Here is a 21,002-nt window from a genome sequence, read left to right on the forward strand (position 1 = left end):
GTTTATCTCCCTTAATATATAGTTTTTTTTTATTTGCCTTGATGGATCCAACTACAATATTGAAGTTTCACATGTTCCTGTCCTGTTCTATTTAATTTATGTTTGTTTATAACTGCATCCAAGCCCCACGGTGGTGATACGCTGCGCGGTCGAAGATCCTTCCCTGGGCACCCCCCCTTTATTGTTTGGTTTATTTTCGGCAGGAAATTGAACTTTGGTCTAGGAATGCAAATTTTAACAACCCTCCTCACCACCACTCCTTTGTCCGCAGAACAAGAAGAAGAAAAGAAAGAAGACAGATGGTGTAAACAAACCCTCCTCTGTTCTCCATGCCCCTCATGTCTGCTTGAGGGATTGAGTGGAGACGCGAGGTACTTTTCTTCTTCAACTTCTTTGTGCCGTTGATTGGCATTTGTTTGAACAGTGATAGAAAGATGCGATGTGTAAGGTGGTTTGATGGTGCGATCGAACGATGATGGCACGCGGTACTAATTCTTTTGAAATCTTTAGTTGAACTCCCACAGCCGAAATTGACGTCACAACGACCTTTCGTAATAGTTGGAAATTAAATTGGGTTTCGGCATGGGGAAACCTTATTATGTAATCCATTCCTGTGCCTGCTACTTTCAGTAGGTATATTGGATACGTGCCTAGCGACGACCGCGGCGGCTATTCGATGGCCTAATTCCTCCGTTATGTGGGTTTAAAGCCGAAAACGACAAACGATAGACGGTAAAAGTGTAATGAAATAATAAAAATAAACTTTACGGGAATAACCGTATCGAAACACTGCCCTGGTATGGTGTTCTAAATACTTTCACCGGGATGTACACGTATGTGATGGGGAGAGGGGAGGCAAGGAGAGTGTTCGTTATTATTAACACGCCTAGTCGACCCTCCCCCCCTGTCGTAGTCGATGGCTTGGAGTACAAAGTAGATATGTATATTTGTTTATTTTTGAGCAATAGTAGGACATTGGAAAATCGTTACCATGCTCCTCGGTGTTACGAAGGTTGGTAATTATACGGATGTGTGGTATTAATTTTCAAGGCATTTCTAGTACCTACGTGATTATTGCAGCAGTTTGGTACTTATGGCAAGTATCGATCGTATGGGAGCTCATTCTTGGAATAATGTGGTTTCAGAAATGACATTTGAATAGACGAAGCGTGACAATATCAAGGCAATTATTGAACTTAACTACAAATTGGTTCATACAAATTATCCAACTCAGTCAACGAATGTTGTGATTCCTCAACACCCATCTAGCTAAACTAAATAGCTTACTTTGCTAGGAATTTCACTGTTTTTTGGCACAAACAACCGTCATTCCACAGGATGTGCCACACCACGCCCGATCTGTGCGGTTGTTTGAAAATAGTTCATCACAAATAGCGGCCATCGAATGGCTGGCGCTGATGCATTCATCTAAACAACGAAAGTTAATTGCCCGTGAGTTTACATTCGCACCCTACGACGCCTTGTTCATTGTCTTCATATTAGAACATGACACAATCTCGAGGAACATTGCAAAAAGTCCTATCTGCTTTCATCGATTCTCTTAATCGATTTTCTATTTTGATAATCACGGCTGATACAAACAGATTTAAAGGAGATTCTCATCTCACATCTAGAACATCAAATACATCAGGGAATGTTTATTAACGAAAGAGAAAGTCGATGAAGAGAATCGTTCAAAGCAAACCTTTTGATTTGTTCGTCTAGCAATAGCTGAAAGTAAGTATTCTTCTTGGGGGCTGTCCATATAAGCACCCAGTGGCCAGTTTAGAGTCCACGGTCCATTCCGAATTACTAAAAAAAAATGTTTCAATGATTGCTCACGTGATTTCTGGACAACCTCTTGGATCAAGCACACCAAAATCACGAATCGGCACGTCCGGTCGTTGTCTCGGGCCGCTCCGTTGTCAGACGCAGCAAGTTCCGCCAGTCTAAATATAGGGTGAAAATTTCACTCTTCCTGAATTTCGTGCGTCCAACAACCGAAACCGAATGTGCCGCACACCACGAGACCGAAAACAGTGCATATGATTGTTGTGATTGCCTTTTTTCGAGAAACAGAGGCGACTTTGAGGAAGTGGGCGCTTCTGCATGCGGAGTGCTGCTGCGCCGATGAGCGCCCACATTCTTGACAGTACAACAACAGTATTGCAAGGGGGAAAATTTGGACACCGACCCGAAATCGTCTGCTGAGATCATCGGTGCACGCCTACGCTCGCGCGCCGTGTCTTGACTTGATGGCAGCGGCGCTGTGGATTAATATAGCAGAACACTTTTTGACAAGTATAAACAAATGTTTTCGAGCTATTAAAACGGAATCTAGACGAGGAGACGAGCTGCATTCAAATTTTTAATTTGGGATAAAATTATTCTCGAGATGCAAAGTGCTCTTGAACAACATATTGACTACAAAGTTAGCGGGTAAAAAAACGTCATATTTTAAGACCATTGAATAAGGATTGCTACCTTTTGATGTAATGAGCTTGAGCGGATCTCTGTAGAATTTTACCATGCTCACATTCAAGTTGAAATGTTTTGAGGTTTCAGATTAAAAAGGTTTTCAGTGTTGATGATGATTGAGCCTACCGCTCATGTAGCAATGCGCCTGCACATAGCAATGGACAATCCAATCTGGACGACTTGATCAAGTCCCATTGACACATCATATTCAGCTTGGCGCTGTATGAAGGGTCAAAAATGGAAGGGTGGACCCGTAAGCAGAAACGCCTACACGAAACCCACCGGGAAGAGAAGAAGGATCTCCGTCCAGCAAACAAGATCATATAATTTGCTATGGAACAAGCCCTTGTCCTGAAGGATGCCCCATGAGTATGGAGAGAGCCCGCCCTTTATCCACGAAATGTTAGCGACAGGAAGTTAGCAATCCCACTCTCCCTATCCAAATCGCTTCAATCGGGTGCCTTGTTGGACCATCTCTTCCCTTATGTATATGTATTTAAATGTATATATTCATAAGTTATATACACAGCGGCGCCGGTGGTTCAGTGGTAAGCGTGATTACTTCTCACATTACTCATCACTCTCTCTTAAAATTTGCATCGGAAAGCATAAACGTAGGTACCGTCCGGTAGGCTCAGATTCTGTGATTGATGTGTTTTCCCAAATACATATTTCCTTTCCGCACCGATATCATCTCCAAGAACATCGAGAAAACATTTCTACAGCATTGTTCTAAACTAGCTTCCAAGCTTCCAATCCATCAGTCCTTTTCAGGACCCCAAATGACTGATAAAAGAGTTAACTAAAGAGTAAGAGCTTGTATCCAAGATATATCGTCCAGGATTGGCTTGTACTACATGGACACCGACAGAGCACCTCAAAAACAGAACTCTCAAATTGCTTCCGAATTTCAACCTATCGAACTTTTTCACTGATAACGAGTTAAGAAATTCATTTAATATTTACTACACTTTTGCTGTGACATCCAAACTACCTTTCGTAATCCTACGTCAAATCTACGGTCGTGTTTTGGATACAACCTCTTACTTTTTTATTCGAGCAAATGAAAGTGCTGTGAGCAGGGTGGCCAGATTATTTTTTTCATTATCGGTAGCTTGTCAAAACTTTTGTCGGTAGTTATCGTTAGGCCGTCCTTAGAAGGCTTCCCGAAACTTAAAACCTTTGTGAGCCATCAGTCCTCTCACACATTTGAAAGTCTAATCTAGAGTCGGTGTATAATGAGTCACGCCAAGAGTGGAGCCAAGTCTACCTATTGAACTGTCAAACCGGCTACCTATCGTGCAAAGTAAACAAACATTACGATGCAATGAAAGGTCCACGAAAGGTATACGTCTTTTGAATAGAAACTAAGCGATCGATTCAACCTCTGGTGGTGAATAGGAGAACGCCAAAAAGAGTGTTTTGAGCACAAATTTCTGCCGTGGGACATAGGAAGCGGAACACTTTTTCACTTTTCCTGATAAATTGATTCATCTGAGATGCTCCAAAACTTGATCTGCAGTTGAAAAAATTAATTCTGTATCGTTTCTGCAAGGATCCTGGTGTTCATGGATATTTTTGTCGAGAAAAATTGAAAATTAGAAAAATGCCTTAGTGGTTATGATCTTCCGGATTTCTTGTGTGTGAATATTTTAGTTGCAAATTAGTTTAGATCTGTGGAAAATCGTACAATAAGACAATTACTAATGGAAATTGGCAGATGTTCAATGAAAAATGTTTTAATTTGCGTTGTGAAAAATCCTTATTTTGATGTAAACTAACGGTTTGGTTGATGTTTTCTCTGGAACTTCCGTAGCGCACTCTTCGTTAGTGATGCATTAAAAAGACCTATTGCAATAAAATATAAAATATAATCGAAGAAATGATCATAAACACGCAGTGAGCATTAAATTGTCATCGAATACGTTTGGCAATGATAATTTTTACTATTTTCTGTTAGGATAATTTGACAAAATCACTGACATAATGATTTACTACAGCCGCTATTTTTTCTCGCTAGAAGTCATTTGAAATTGATGTAGAAGTCCTCTGTTGCCAAGTGAAAAGAAAGGGAATCTTTCGAAAACCGTGATGCAAGTTCAACTGTTTTTCTCGTGACGTGACTCATTATACACCTACTCTTATCTAATCATAACAAGTAAGGGTGAGTAGGACGTCTGACTACACGGAATACAAAACATAGGTATTGAACATTTTTCAAGATTACTTAAAATCTGTGATTCTAGGTAGGAAAAGTGAAACATCGGTAATTTTGAACCTTTCGTCTGTGAATCAGTAGGCATCCCGAAAATCGGTAGAACTACCGATAAATCGGTAGGTATGGCCACCCTGGCTGTGTGTTCACTTTTCAATGATGAAGGTTCTTAAAATGTCGAAAATAATGATTAGGTTCTATCAAGGGCAGAAAGTCTGAAGGGTGGGCGATGGTAACGCAACTATCCTAATGTTAAAAGTGCTAAAAGAAACTCTTAATTCTTGCCAAGGGCTAGGCTACAAATGGTGAGTCGACAAACTGGAAGGAGTGTTGTCCCAACAGCTCTGGTCCTCACAAGTTCCTACCTCACGCTTCCACGGGTCAGCCGATGACAAAGCAAAGTGAGGAGGTGCGACCCTCGAGCGTCTGTTCACCATGGAGGTGCGGCTCAAACAGCGTCTGTCTCGGAGCGAGCGGCTGAATAAGAAATGCTGTATCACGTCAGCTACACCTAAGATGGCAGCCCCACCAACATGATGTAGGTATCGCGACCCCGGTAAGGTAGCATACTGAAACCCCCAACATTACTCAGAAAAACGAAGAAAGAGAAAACAACGAACGGAATTTTCGGCAACCGACCCGGCAACGAAATAAGGACAATGAATGGAAACTCGGTACTTGGAATGTCAGAACCTTAAATGAACCTGGACGAGCGGGCCTTTTGGCTCGTGAACTGCAAAAAGTGAATGTGAGCGTAGCTGCTATTCAGGAAGTACGGTGGTCTAGATCCGGAGAACGTGAATTCCGGGCGGTGGATCCCATCGCCAACACTTCCTTCAAGTATCATATCTATCACAGCGGTGGCGATAGGGCAGAACATGGAGTAGGGTTCATAGTGATCGGGAAGCAGATGAAGCGTGTTATGCGGTGGAGACCGGTAAGCGACCGCATCTGTGTATTAAGGATTCGGGGCAAATTCTTCAACTACAGCCTGATCAACATCTATGCGCCAACCAACGATAAATCCGATGACGTGAAGGACGCGTTTTATGACAGTCTCGATAAAACTTATGATGAGTGCCCAAAACACGACGTGAAGATTGTAATCGGAGATGCAAATGCGCAGGTCGGGAGGGAAGATTTCTTTCGTCCAATCATTGGTACAGAGAGCCTACATACAGTAACCAATGATAACGGCCTGAAACTGATAAACTTCGCCGCTGCTAGAGGTATGGCCATCAGTAGCACCTACTTTGCACGCAAGAATATCCGAAAGCACACCTGGAGACACCCAAATGGCGAAACTTGCACCCAGATCGATCACATGTTGGTGCATGGCCGGCACTTCTCAGATGTCATTGATGTAAGGACTTTTAGGGGGCCTAACATTGACTCAGATCATTATCTTGTTGTCTGCAAAATTCGGGCGCGTCTATCGACCGTTACGAATTCAACGAACCGGAGATCGATGCGTTTCAATATCCATCGCTTGTCAGTAGAAGGTGTTGCTGCAGAGTACCGCCAGAAGCTTGATGAGCGGATTAGCGAAATCAACGTGAACGAGGACCTCAACAATCTGTGGAACACAATCCACGGAGCGGTGAACACAACAGCACAAGAAGTGATAGGTACAGCTCAAAGACGACCACGTAATGGCTGGTTTGATGAGGAGTGCCAGAGGTTGACGGATGAGAAGAACGTTGCCGGAAGCCGGAACGTTGCCAGAAGCAGCTGAGAAACGAACCCACCGCAGAAAGAAAAGGCAGTACGAAGAACGCGTGATTGCTGAGGCGCAAGAAAGTATGGAACATAACGATATGCGAAGGTTCTACGCGACTGTCAATGGTGTGCGGAGTAAAACAGCGCCATCTCCCGCCATGTGCAATGACCTTGAGGGGAATTTGCTGACAGATAAAACAATGGTGGCTGCCAGGTGGAAAGAACATTTTGAGACATTGTTGAATGGAGAGAGTGAGGGAGTATCGAGGAACAGAGTAAACATCGCAGACGACGATCAAGCTGTGGAGCCTCCAACGCTAGACGAGGTTAAAAAGGCAATACGTGAGCTGAAAAACAATAAGGCTGCTGGGAAGGACGAGCTCCCGGCCGAACTTTTCAAACACGGAAGTGAGCAGCTGCATCAAGCAATCCACCGTATTCTAACGAAGATATGGGAGGACGAAGAACTGCCTGCTAGCTGGTTGGATGGCCTCATTTGCCCATTATTCAAAAAAGGGCACAGACTCGAGTGCGCCAATTATCGAGGAATAACTCTTCTGAATTCGGCGTACAAAATACTGTCACGCGTTCTGTTTAACAGATTGAGACCGCTTGAGGAGTCCTTCGTCGGTGAATACCAGGCTGGTTTTCGTGAGGGCCGATCAACGACGGATCAAATGTTTACCCTGCGTCAAATCCTTGATAAATTCCGGGAGTACAACTTGCAGACTCACCATCTGTTTATTGATTTCAAAGCAGCATACGATTCAGTGAAGAGAAATGAGCTTTGGCAGATTATGCTAGAACATGGTTTTCCGGCGAAACTAATTAGACTGATTCGCGCAACGCTAGATGGATCGAAATCAAGTGTAAGGGTTGCAGATGAGATTTCGACCTCGTTCGTGACCTTAGATGGATTGAAGCAGGGTGATGCACTTTCAAACTTACTGTTCAACATTGCTCTTGAAGGAGCGATTAGGAGAGCTGGTGTGCAGAGGAACGGTACCATCATCACACGATCGTACATGCTCCTTGCCTTTGCGGACGACATCGATATCATCGGAATTGACCGTAGAGCAGTGGAAGAGGCGTTTGTGCCTTTTAAGAGGGAGACGGCGAGGATTGGGCTCACGATAAGTTCTACCAAAACGAAGTACATGGTAGCCGGTAGACAGCGTGGGAGCAATAGTGGTGTTGGTAGTGTAGTGTTGTTAGTTGGTGAACAATTTGAGGTAGTGGAAGAATTTGTGTATCTTGGAACACTAGTGACATGCGATAATGATGTTACCCGCGAGGTGAAGAGACGTATTGCAGCTGAAAACAGGGCCTTTTACGGATTACGTAGCCAGCTGAAGTCCCGTAGCCTGCAAACGAAAACGAAATTCGCTCTGTATAAGACGCTGATACTTCCGGTAGCCCTCTACGGCCACGAATCGTGAACGTTAAAAGAGTCTGACCGGAGAGCATTTGGTGTCTTCGAGCGTACGGTGCTGCGAACAATACTCGGCGGTAAACAGGAGAATGGCATCTGGCGGCGTCGCATGAATCACGAGTTGTACCAAGTGTATAACGGTACGGATATAGTGAAGCTTATAAAACACGGCAGACTACGGTGGGCTGGGCATGTAGTGCGGATGCCGGAAGAACGGCAAGCAAATATTATATTCAGCAGAGAACCCGGTAGAGGTCGTCGACTCCGGGGTAGACCTCGGACACGTTAGCTATTTGCAGTTGAGGAGGACATCAGGTCGCTAAACGTTCATGGCGACTGGAAGCGATTGGCTCAGGACCGAGTCCAATGGAGAAGAGTACTTCGTTCGGCGTTGAATCAACCTGGCGATTCGTAGCCCATCAAGTATCAAGTAAGTAATTCTTGCCAATAACCAAAGACAACCCACACAGAAGAATGGCAACTTCATCAGAAATCTCGATAAAACTTGCAGCGTTTCTATGGCTATGTCCCAATTACAGAGCTGGTTGTGGGTATGTGATGTAATAGTAGTGACTTTAGTTACTAAAATTACGAAAATAGTGACCAAATAGTGACCTTTAAACATTTAAAAAGTGACCAATAGTGACATTTATTGATCGAAAAGATATTGTTCCGTTATTCCGGTATTTTTCATGCTTTTTAAAAATAAAACAAATGATTTAAGGATCACATAAATTTGTTAAAAAAAAAAAGTATGAATTGAATAAGAAAAAGCACGGTCCAACTCTAATAATTTTCCATTTCCTCACTCTGCAGATCACGAATTTGTTATTAGATCGCGAAATTGAGGCACGGGGAAAAATGTTCAAAGTACTGATTTTAAACAAAGTACCGATTTTTACAATTTAAGGACAGCAATTTTTGGAGATCTAGGATATATATGAAGGGATGCATTTAACAACATGAAGAACTGCAGTCTAGAATTAAATGTATATGGATCTAAGTTGGTTTTTAGTATATTAATAAAAGATCCTTCTCCAGAAGTTGAGAAATATTATTGCAAACTACGTAAAACACAATAGAGAAAGATTCGAGATTTATTTGATTGAATATTTAGACGAAATTGGAACGTTTGAGTTAGTTATTGATAAATGAAGACAGGATGGGTTTTGGGTGGGACAGGAAGCTTTAGCTACTGTTGCCGAGCTATTCAGGAAACAAATTGAAGTTTACAATGGGGAAGGATTAATTGTTAAAATTGGTGAAAACATACACAATAGTTTGCCTTTGAAGGTTTATTACACAGGGAATCACTATGACAGCGTAATACAAATTGAAGGTAGGGGAGTTGAGGAACCTGAAGTAACATCAGACGCTACAAGACCCATGCAAGAAGGTAAGGCAACATTAGGAGGAAGGGTTATGGGGTACCTGAAGAGAAACCAAGATAAACAAGATTTGACACCAAGAAAGGCTGATGTTAAAGATAGGCAGACAATTCCGTTGGAAAACAAAAAAATGAGTAGTAGGAACGAAGGTACAAAAAATACACCAAAGGTTAACAAGGTGTTGAAAATTGCTAGTGAAAGGATGCAGAGACAATCGAAAAAGGGATGAAATTGATGAAATTTTGAAAGCAAACGATGTTATCATTGCTTCATTACAGGAAGTTAATACTTTAGGAGATCAGATAGATTCTCAAAACTATACATGGAAGGTAAGAGACAATCATGTTAATAAGACCAGAGGTTTAGCCATAGTTGTACAGAAGAATCCGGGGATTGATATACTTCAAGTTAAAGAGCCAAGGAAAGGGATCATGTGGATTAAACTTTTATTAAGTGGGTCAAAATTGATAATCATAAATGTTCATGCGCCGAATTCTAATCAGAAAACTTTTCTTGCCAGTCTTAGTGAGCTGATTGCTGAGCACGATCGTAAAACCTTAATTGTGTTAGGAGACTTTAATGCTCAGCTTGGCTTAAAAGATCAACAACCAGAAGATGAAGTATGGATAGGTAAAACACTAGGTCATGACTATTGTAATGAAAACGGAGAGTTATTCAAATGTTTCTTACACCTTTCGAGGCTCAAAAATGTACTGTCCAAGCTAGGAAAGGATGTTAGCAGAACATGGAGAAGCAAGGATAAAAGTAGCCAAATTGATGACGTATTAGTATCACAATATACTTAATTCAGAGTAAGATATATTAAGGGATATTGGACAAATTTGAAAACGGATCATAAATTAATAAAATAGGTTTGTTATTCGACAATTATTCCAGTAAAACAAGGAAGGGAAAAGAGTCAACTAAAGTTCAAATTTATTTGCTTAATGATCCAGGAATAAGAAAAAAAGTATAGGGAAGCATTATCAACCTTGCCTACTAAAACAGACGTTAAAACAGACACAATAGATAAATGCTATGAAGAACTAGGTAGTAGAATGAGAATAGCTGCTCATAAAACCATTAAGATTTCTAGAATTCCCAACACACCACGTAGAAGAAAAGCCTTAGACAATCCAAGAGTGGCGATAAAGGTTTCTCATAAACACACAGAATTATAAGTACATAGTTGGAAATCGTAGACAAGAGTATCAGCAAGCAGTCAAAGAACATAATGAAAAGGAAATCATGAAATTTTTCAGAAACCTTAAAGATTTTGATGCAGGCATAAGAATAAGAAAAACCTACAATTATCTTAAACAGTTTGTTAAGCAAAAGAAGAGGAAATCTGCAATAATTAGTACTAGAGTTTGGGAAGACATTTTAAAAACTTGTGAGGGCCCAGAAATAGAATTTGGTTCAAACAATGATTATATACCATTGCCAAATTAACCAACATTATATGAAATTGAGAGCATACTTTATGCATCTAGTGATGGTAAGTCATCAGGAGCGGATAGAATATTTACGGAATATATTAAATATGCCGATGAAAATTCAATAGAAAGATTAGCAGAGATAATACAGGAAGTGTATATTAGAAATGAAATGCCTAACGAATGGAAGAAAACAACGCAAATACCCATTCCCAAGAAATCAGGAGCTACAGAAGCAGATCAATTTAGAAGAATATCCATGTGTAATGTAGCTTACAAAACTTATGCTAAGTGGATAACTAAACAGTTAAGGAAATATGCAGGTGAGCCAGGATTGCATCAGGCGGCTTTTACTGCAGAAAGGTCTACAGATGATCCTATATTCGTAGCTAGACGTATTATGGAAGAGTATTGGAACGCAGGTCAGGATCTTTATATACTAGCTCTAGATATTAGCAAAGCGTTTGATAATGTAAAATTACAATGTTAATCAGAAGTTTTGATTAAGATTGGAGTTCCATCGAGACTAATAGATGGAGTATTATTATGTGTTAAAGATGAGATTACAAGAGTTTTGTGGCAGAATCAATTTTCCAAAGAAGTAACGAGAGGAAAAGGAATAAAACAGGGCTGCCCTCTTTCACCTCTGCTGTTCAATTATATAATGCAAGATATTTTAAACAGAGTTGTTGCAAAAATACCGGAACTAAAATTGTTGGATATTAATCAATTAAAACTTCCTTTTCTACTTATTTTTGCAGATGATATTCTAATTATAACGAAGTCTAAAGCAGAGATGGAAGAGATACTTAAAGAATTAGAAATCTAGCTGGAGGTCGTAGGACTAGATATAAACTGCAAAAAGAGTCAGGTTTTAATTAGATATCCTAATGATAAAGTGCAACATCCTAACGAAATCATCTTAAACGGCAAGACATTTAAAGTATGTGACAGTATAACATATTTAGGAGTTTGTTTAACATCTACATTGAACAGAAAATTAACTTGCAGGCAGAGATGTTTAAAAGCGGTTAAATCATCTAAGATTATAGTAGAATTTTGCAAGAAGTTTAAACCAAGCTGGGAATTAGGTAAATTAATGTATAAAACAGTGATATCACCGTCCTTACAATACGGCACCAAAGTAGCAGTTTTGACAAAGAAAAGTAGAATTACAATAGCTAACTATGAGAAACTTATTTTGAGGAGTATATACCAGTACTGCGTAAAACCTAGAGAAATTAAGTTTAATGCAAGAAAGCTACTAGACGGTAAAACTATTAATAGGAGAATTAGGGTGGGGCCTATTAGTTACTTTGGACATGTTTTGCGAAGGGATAAAAATCACCCTTTGAAGTTAGCATATAATTTAAATTTTGAAAAGAAGAAAGAGGGTCGACTTAGTATAACTTGGAAAAAATCATTAGAGCAAGACTTCCAAAGATTCCAGAACATGGACAAAATAAGTTTTGAGGAGCTTTCAAAGGATAGAGAAAAAATGAAAAGAACATTAAATGAAGTATACAATAATGAAGAGAGTAAAATTTCCGATGGAGAGTCATCAGATGAGGACAATAAGGGAAAGACGTACAAACATTGGAAGAAGAAAATAAGAATGTGATGGGAGAGCAGCGAGTTAGTAAAGTGGGATATGAGAAGAATAGCAAACAGTTGCAGTTACCGAAGATTTTAATTGTTTTAAATTGTGGTTGTTTAAAAAAAAATCACGTCGATTTAGGGTGGTAACCTCCAACTAGGTCGGCCAAATGTTGTAAAGGATCGTGATCGGATTTACCGGGAAATACCGATTGGAGCTTATGACCATTATGGACAGGTTGGTCCATCAAAGGTAAGATAAATTAATAAACATATAAAGTGTCCGTTCGATATTGGCAACACGTCCCCAGTATATTTAAACTGCTTGTGCTCTGCAGTTATATTATTAAATTCTGCTTAATAATTTTCTTAGATTTTCAGTAAAATTGTGGAGCTTTAAACGTCACCTGCAGGCCTGTTCTGCGAGTAGTATGGCTCTCTGTCGCTAGTAGGGTGACGGTGGTCGCCTCGTGTGAGGTGACTCTTCATTTGATTGCACGGAGAGTCACCCCACTAGTGCGTGACTTTTGTTGACTCATTGGTGGTGGAGATTCGCACGACTCGCGGAATAGGTCAGATGATAAGATTTGCATTTATTAAACATTTTGAAAAGCTAAGAAGTCAAAATTGTGTTGACAAAATCTAACGGGTAATGCCGATGTAAATATATATATACACACATTAAATGCCAAGGGGAGGGATGGGACCACCAGGGCACCGGATTGAAGCGATTTGGATGGGGAGAGTGGAATTGCCAACTCCCTGTCATTAACATTTCGTGAATTGACGGCGGGCTCTTCTCCCCACTCATTGGGACGTTCCCTCGTATGATGGCTTGTTCTACATCGGGTTGTAAGATTTTATCATTGGAAGGCGATTCTCCTGATCCCGCGGATTGCGCGTAAGTGTATCTGCTTACGGGTCCGCCCCTCCGTTTTTGGCCCTTCTTACAATGGTAAATTGAATACAACCAGGTATCGTACTTGATCAAGTCATACTTGGAGGATGATCCACTGTCTAATGGCTGTGCCTTGCAACAATGAGTGGTATCCTTTACATCACATCACATTAATAAAAGATCCTTCTCTTCTTTGTAGTCGCTATAACGAACTGGTCGTCTTTTTACTTTGCTCCATTCTTCCCAAGAATAGAATCTTCTGTAACACCTCAAACATAGAAAAAGAATCAATAAGTTGTCTAGATCGCAGTTTAAGAAAAATCTCAAAAATAAAATTGAATGCGCCTAGGACTTAAAATCTCGATCGTGACAAATTAGAGATCTAGGAGTACATTTTAGAGTTCTTTATTTTTTCTAAGACCTGGAATTTTTGTTTTTGTATTACCGAAAAAAAAACATATGGGAAACATACAAAACAATTTAATGGACTTAAAAAGGAACTCAAGGACCTGTGACATGATTTATTTTCCTCGATGTTTGGACAAATACTAAAGCTACCAGGGTTAAAGATTATTCAAATTTCTGGCTTTTGAGCTTGAAAATTTTCCTAGACCATTTTTTTACATTGAACCAACGGGGGGTGCTACTGTACGGTTAATGTACTTCAACTTCAACAAGTGTTTTTTTTCTAGAATGCAATCATTTAATGACTCAAATAAATCGAAATATATATCTATAGTCTATCACCAATTCACTTCATCATTACTACAAAATCTTGCTGATTCCCGTAACTTTTAAGTGATGCCAATTTGAAGATCATCGGAAAGTCCGATAAAATTTTCGTGAAAATCAATTGTTTTCTATGTGATTCACTCAAATGTAATCTCTCCCCCACCTATTATTCACCTGAAAAGTGTGATAGAAAATATCTACGTGCCTTTCAGGTGAATTTTACGTTACTTTTGCAGTGTAGGCTTGGACAACTTTCAAGATTTCAATGTAGAGTAAAAACTTTACTCTAAGTTTTTAAAGTCAAATTCTTTACTATCAACATTGGTCGTAAAAAAGTGACTTTAGTGACTAAATTTTAAGAAATAGTGACTTTTAGATGAAAAAAGTGAGTTTGTGTCTGACTTGAAAATAGTGAACAAGTAACTAAAAAGTGATCTGCTACCAGCCCTGCATTGACTCCTACTCAATGAATTTATGTATCGATTGCAGTTTCAGCCAAATAACAAAAAAATATAATAAAAGTTAGTTAAGTACAAAAATTAACTAACATTCTACGTGCATATGTTTAGGGGATTATCCCAGTTTGCCATGTATTTATCGAATTTCTGTATGTGTATTTAGATTTTTATTCCCAGTTTCAGTCATCCACTCATAGCAATTCATAGTATTACTCTTGCCAATTTTTCATGTATGAAGTCTATTAATAAATGTAATGATTGAAAATAGCCCGTGTTTCAAATTCCGTAAACAACAGCTTCCAAGTAAAGTCAAATCACGCAACTGAACACCAATCATCTCCGTTCGCGGTACGGCGCCTAACCTTGCATGCAGTATAAAAGTCAATGATTACATCAAATGGTACTAAACACTGAGCGCTGGAATGGAAAACAGTAGTAAAAAACAAATCAAATCAAAACATTCAAACAAATTCACCAGTGCGTGACTGGTGCTGCCGCGGACGAGAAATGGCGAAATTTGTTTTTGTTTACATTTAACCGTTGTTTTTTTTCCTAGGTCTGTGTTCCGTCTTCTTCAATATCTCGTCCAATTCGACCCAAGTTCCGTTCGTTTGCTATTTTCACCGTCGTCTGGGATTTTCCTCTCGCTGCTTACTTTTCTCCATTTCACCTGACTACTGTTTATCTTATTCTTCTTCTCCGTCTTCTGCTTCTTCTTATTTTATCTTGTGCTCTGTTTGGTTACCCCATGTCCCCATATAATGTATATTCAATTTTCCTTATCTCAGAATCGCTCAGCTCGCAGATTGTGCAAAAGCCTAAAAAATCCATCACCATTCGCACTGCTACTGCACTGCATTCCGCTACTTTTCTCCACCTGCTATTGGTTTAATTTTCGCGCACCCTCACCCCTTCTCGAGCGGCAATCAAAAATTCACCAAGCAATTCGCGCTTTCACTGATTGATATGGAAACGCTTGTTTGTGTGTTCGTCTTCTTTTTTCCGCTTCTTTGTTTTGCTTTCCATTTTCTCCGCTGTTGTTGTTGTTTTCCACTCTTTCGAGGCCACTGCTGTGCTTAGTTGATGCGGTTGTTGATAAAATTGTGTTTTTGGTTTCCTCTCTTAAGGTCTGTTTTCGACGGTTGTTTTTGTTATTTTATTGTTATTATCGCTCTTTCTCGCCGTTTCTAATTTTAGCAATCCAAAAACCACACAGAAGCAATGAAATTTCAAAACAGAAAAAAAGTGTGGCGAATGAGAAAATGCAGTTGATTCACCACCCAACCGTGTAGGTGGTTGGTGGTGGTTGGTGGGTGGGTGGTTGTTTGTTATGGTTGCATAAAACGAAAGGCCTCGTCTCTGCAATTTTCGTCGGTACCGTATGAAATTCACGTAAACAGTTCAGAAACAACGGCTTTCCAGACGTTGCTGCGCTGTTAAATAATTCAATTCAAATTTGAGTTTCGGTCGCTCAAATTCGCAAAATTGCGAATTTGAGCGAATGGAACTCAAATTTGAGTTGAATTCTTTTACATTTTGGTACTTAAACAAAGCAATGATAGGTCAACAAAGAAACCAAACTTACCTCATCCGCATAGTGCACCGCGTCGACTTCGTACTTCTTCTTGAAGTCGTCCAACGATAGAAGAGGGCCCATCCAAACGGCATACTCGGTCGGAAGGCGTGGCACGAATAGGGTTGTAGTTCCGGTCGCCACATCCACGGTGCCGTAGCAGCCGGGTTCCGTTACGCCGAACAGGTACATGAAATAGGACTCCTGTGTTTTGTAGGTGGGAAGAAAAGTTGAATGGTGAATCATTATTTAAATCGTCTACAGGTATAGGAAATGCATTCGGGACATCTAATCAAAATACAGTTGGACGGTTTTAATTCATTGACAAAGACTGCTTCGTAAGATAAGATATATTTGACTCAAATGCTAAATCTTGCATTTAAAAAGATCATCGTATCCTAAAAAACTAAAATATACTTTGTTGAAAATACTAATTTCAAATAGCAGACTAAAGTGGTAGTTTTTATACGATAGATAAGGAGATGAAAGTACAGAGTTGATAGTTCCGTTAGAGTACGGCAGTGTGAAAATTGTATATAGAGAGCAGAGATGCCAGATTTTTTTTTCAGAAGTCTGCGAAAAATGTCTGTGAATTTCAGAAATGTCTGTAATTAGGCTGCAAAAAATTAGCAGAAGTTTTGCGTGTGACAGGAGGGGGGGGGGGGCGTCATGAAATAGATGCAAAATTTTAAATGTCAGTAAAAGTCATGTTCGAGCAAAAACGACCTGCTTTTAACAAATTGAACCTAATTGGAGTGACACGACAAATGAGGTCGACGCCAAGTTGAGATTAGTTCACTCATATTCTTGAAAACTGTCATAGACTGAGTAAAAACTTTTCGAGATTTTACAGGAATTTTTTTTTCTAATATGAGCAACATCTCTATGTACATATGTAATAAGTACACGGAAAAAAGTTTTCATGTAGTTTCCATTGGGAATGCACATTACATTTTTCCATTAACAAAACCAATGATATCTTTTTGAATTTCATTCATTTGATCACATGAGTTCTATATGATAAATCACTTGAATTTCATTTGACAAATAAGGTTCATGAGATTTTGTGGTGCAATTCCCAATTATGATATCACAGGAAAGTTATGTAGGGGCCTCCCTTAGCTCAGTCGGTAAAGGCGCAGCTACAAAGTAATACCATGCTGGAGGTGGCTGGGTTCGATTCCCGGTCCGGTCTAGGAATTTTTCGGGTTGGAAAATTTCTCGACTTCCCTGGGCATAGAGTATGATTGTACTTGCCACACAATTATACTAATGCAGAAATGGCACAGGCATCGAAAGCTCTCAATTAATAACTGTGGAAGTGCATCTAGAACACTAAGTTGAGAGCACGCAATAAGCTAATATGCGACATACAATAAGCTTGAAATGCGAAGAAGAAGAAGAAGAAGAAGAATGAAAATTATGTGAAATTCCAATGAATATTTTCCATTGGATATGTGATTTATTCTTTGAGTGTATACTTCTAGAGTGAGTAGATTTCTTGACGATTTTTGTCATATTCGAATAGATTTATGAGGATAGTTTTACTCAGTCTACAAGTAAACTACGTTTTCTAGAGTTTGAGTAATTTAAACTTAAATTTTAGTCGACCGTATATGCCATGTAGTGTGGAAATCCGTTAGTTACTTTGCACGCCAGCAGCGGGGGAACGAGCACATATTAGTGAGAGATTCAACTTTCCACCACCTAAATATGGAGAAATCGACAATCAAAAGAGCAATTTATAAGCTTATTAATACGAGTCTAAACACTTCATGCTCAAAAAGTGTTGATGAATCAGGATCGGGGTCAGTGCTGAGATTTGACATTGTCATTGAAAGACTGTCGCGCGATATTGACAAAATTGTTCATCACATAGGCACTGACAAACTTGATTCTCAAAAAAAAAAAACCTTCGGCAAAATATATTTCATTTTTTCTTCAATGACAAAGATTCACCTGGTAAAAAAAATTGTAATTTCGTGCATTCTGTGTCACATTATTGTTATCCAAGCAGTTCAGGACGTAGTTGCTTGTTTACTTTAACGGCTCCATGTAATTGTGTTGCTCAAGTCATCTAATTTCGTTACAAATTTAGTTAATAACAAATATACACATGTTCGTCACTGACAGCATGTTCATTGATAATTGACATGGTTTGCCTTGACTGTGACTGAGATCATCGAGAAAGGAAGAGTACTGTACAACGAAGCCAAGTATGATGAATTGGCGCTAAACACTAACACTGTTGGAACGATTTTAAATACAGTTTTAAAATAAGATATATCAAGCAACATATTCATTACAGTTTGCAAAATAATTACACACCTGGGGGAGAAAAACTTGGCTAAATTTAACACAATTAGCTAATACCAACCTTTTTGCCTTGCTCGTACACCAAGTACCGAAAGGCATGATATTACTTGAAAAACACAATTTCGTTGCAAGACCCGGAGAAACGAATGGCATATAGCAATAGACTCATTTCAACGGGATCGGAAAATGTTTCTGTATGTGTTTATATATGTATGCATGTATTTATATAGGTTCATATGACGGTAACTCACTCAATTTTCGCAGAGATGGCTTGACCAATTTGAGTGGAACAAGTTCCAGAAGATGTCTTTCAGATCCCCACAGATCGCTATTGATGTTTTTCCCGCTCGGAATTATGGTTCCGAAAATATGAACAATTGGACATATTCAGACCCAATGATCACAATGGCCTCTTTCATATGGGTCTCCCGGGAAGTGGACAGATTCTGGCATGCGCCAAAATGCATCGTTTGAAAAAGTTCGTTATGGGGTTTCCTCTCGGGTTCCCTTTGATTTTTCTCGATTTTTCCACATTTTTACGACTCTTATTCAGGTACAAACGGCGAAAATGGCTGCTTCGTTCAGCACTAAAACTGTAGGAAAATAATAAACTACTTTACACGGCAATGCACCCGCTAGTGTGCCTACGTTAAACGTCCCTAATCTCTATAACAATGAGCTCGTTCGGATGGAAAACAATGTAACCAAATAAATTTAGAAATTTTTACTTGATTGCAAAAGTCTGTAAATATCTGTGAAAAAACTAAAAAGTCTGTAAATGTCTGTAATTCTGGCATCTCTGATAGAGAGTAGAAAGCGAGCAAGGACAACTTTAGGAAGGAACAAATCGGTTTGATCATCTCTCTTTACCAAACTCCCCCGTTGGGAGGGATGGTTGAGGGGTATTCTCCCCGCCACCATTGTCAAAAAGAGATGATCACCGACACGCTCAAGTACCGAAGATGTGTTGGAAATAGTTCTATCGATTTTTTACCGCACTCAAGTTGTCATTTGAAGGAAGGCATCTAGTCGAAGGTTTGGAAATTGCAGCTATTGTTGCCTCTACCACGGTATGTGCTCCTGTCATCGGCGACTTGACGATCTCGAGAAGACACGCGTAGGGGAGGTTCCACTACTGTACCTTTCGACTAATGACAGTAATTGATGGTAAGCTTCTAGAAGTAACTCTAGATGGGACTTTTCCCAGCACACATTTATCAAACAAAACTAAATATTAAAGCCTTCATTGTGGCAGATGCAAATGTTCCTCCTAATATCTCTATGCTTTTTTTTATTGACAATAAAAAAAAATATGCTTGTATGCATGTTCAGTTCATTGCATTCACTTTTTCAAAGTCTAGAACGTCATATCATTAAGAGTATTTTCAAATATATCATATTAACAATATGATCCGTTCATGCCTTTTCCGAACATTGCAATGGTGACTTGAAAATATGGCTTCACGCACTAGCTAGCGTTGAAAAAAGTCAACAACAATCCTCAAATTACAATATAGCACTTATTACAAAAATAAAATTCAAGTTATTTTCACTAATTATATTTAGCATATTTAATGAAAATTTGTCAGACGTGTCACTGTTTCAATAAATAAAATAATATGCTGAAATAAATACATTTCAAATCAGTGGCGCCACGTCCACATGAGCAACCTGTGCACGACACAGGTGTGAATAAAAAAAAATGCGTATAGCTTTTTATAGATTTCATGGTCACATTATAGCTGTAATTCTTTGCTCAAGACCACAAGTGACCATAAATACACTATTTTATAGTGTGGCTTAATTAAATCTTCGACCTTGGTTTGCTTCAAAAAGGATTAAATTCAGTTCGGATGGTCTGCCTAATCCCTAATGCATTGATTTCTAAACATGTCGATATCACTACCATGACAAAACTCGTAAAATAGTGCACCTAAAAGCGAGCTTTTTTGGGTGGCGTGTGGCAAGTTTGTAAATAGCCAAATGCCTGATGTAAGCAAAGCAGACCTCTTGAAACATACCACACATTTTCCACAATACATGGCGGTTTGCACCACTAGTTGTAATTGAAACTTTCAGCAGTCACGGTGCCTTAAGCGTGCATTTTTCGCTGTGCACTTGGATATCTGATTGCAGGCAAAGAGAGTAATAGAGAAAGAGAGCGCAAAAACTCGCTCTCACTCTCTTGTCAGTTGTAAATCTCTCAATTACCGATGGTTGCGCCGGTGCGCCTGTCAAAACTTATGAGCTTCCCCTGGTTCATTTTGATAGTGTTGTTCTGACGAATAAAGAGTTGATTAATTCAAGTTTGCTACCCAGGGGACTTCATGAATTTTCTCTAGATTTTGACACTGTTTTGTATCAAACAATGTTTTCGAAAGTGTTTGACGGTTATTATTATTATTATTTAACTTTATTAATGAGGCTTTCAGCCTTGGGCTGGTTCGCCTACATTGACGGATATTCTTTATAACACTGCAGTCGAAAGAGTTAGCCTTGTGAGAATTAGTTAAGTTTTGAAATTCCTACTACTTCGGTTAGTGCGAAAAGGACCATACAAGTTTTGTATACACAAGATGATAGGCCCTTCAAATGTTACGTTAGGTAGTGATTAATATAGTAATTGAGAATATGTCGCTCGAATTAATGGAGCATTTAAAAACAAAACAAAAACGAATAGGGGAAATGTCGACTTTGACAATACCTTAACCTATAGAGATTAGTGACGTTCAACGCACACACACTAGCGGGAGCACCACGG

The 21,002-nt window shown here is 39.4% G+C and overlaps 1 protein-coding gene across 3 annotated transcripts in view; it reads right to left on the reverse strand.

Moving 5' to 3' along the window:
* Positions 1-21,002, reverse strand: part of Dip-C (dipeptidase C) — a 557,142-nt gene that overhangs the window by 520,514 nt on the left and 15,626 nt on the right. For all 3 annotated transcript variants that reach the window (XM_065221940.1, XM_065221939.1, XM_065221938.1), the window contains exon 2: positions 15,938-16,129. In XM_065221940.1, coding sequence (XP_065078012.1) covers positions 15,938-16,129 — 192 coding nt within the window. The remainder of the gene's footprint in view (positions 1-15,937; positions 16,130-21,002) is intronic.

This window comes from Ochlerotatus camptorhynchus, unplaced genomic scaffold, assembly GCF_037179485.1.
Source record: "Ochlerotatus camptorhynchus isolate MF236.1 unplaced genomic scaffold, CSIRO-AGI_Acam_v1.1 ptg000150l, whole genome shotgun sequence".
NCBI classification, from domain to species: Eukaryota; Metazoa; Arthropoda; class Insecta; order Diptera; family Culicidae; genus Ochlerotatus; species Ochlerotatus camptorhynchus.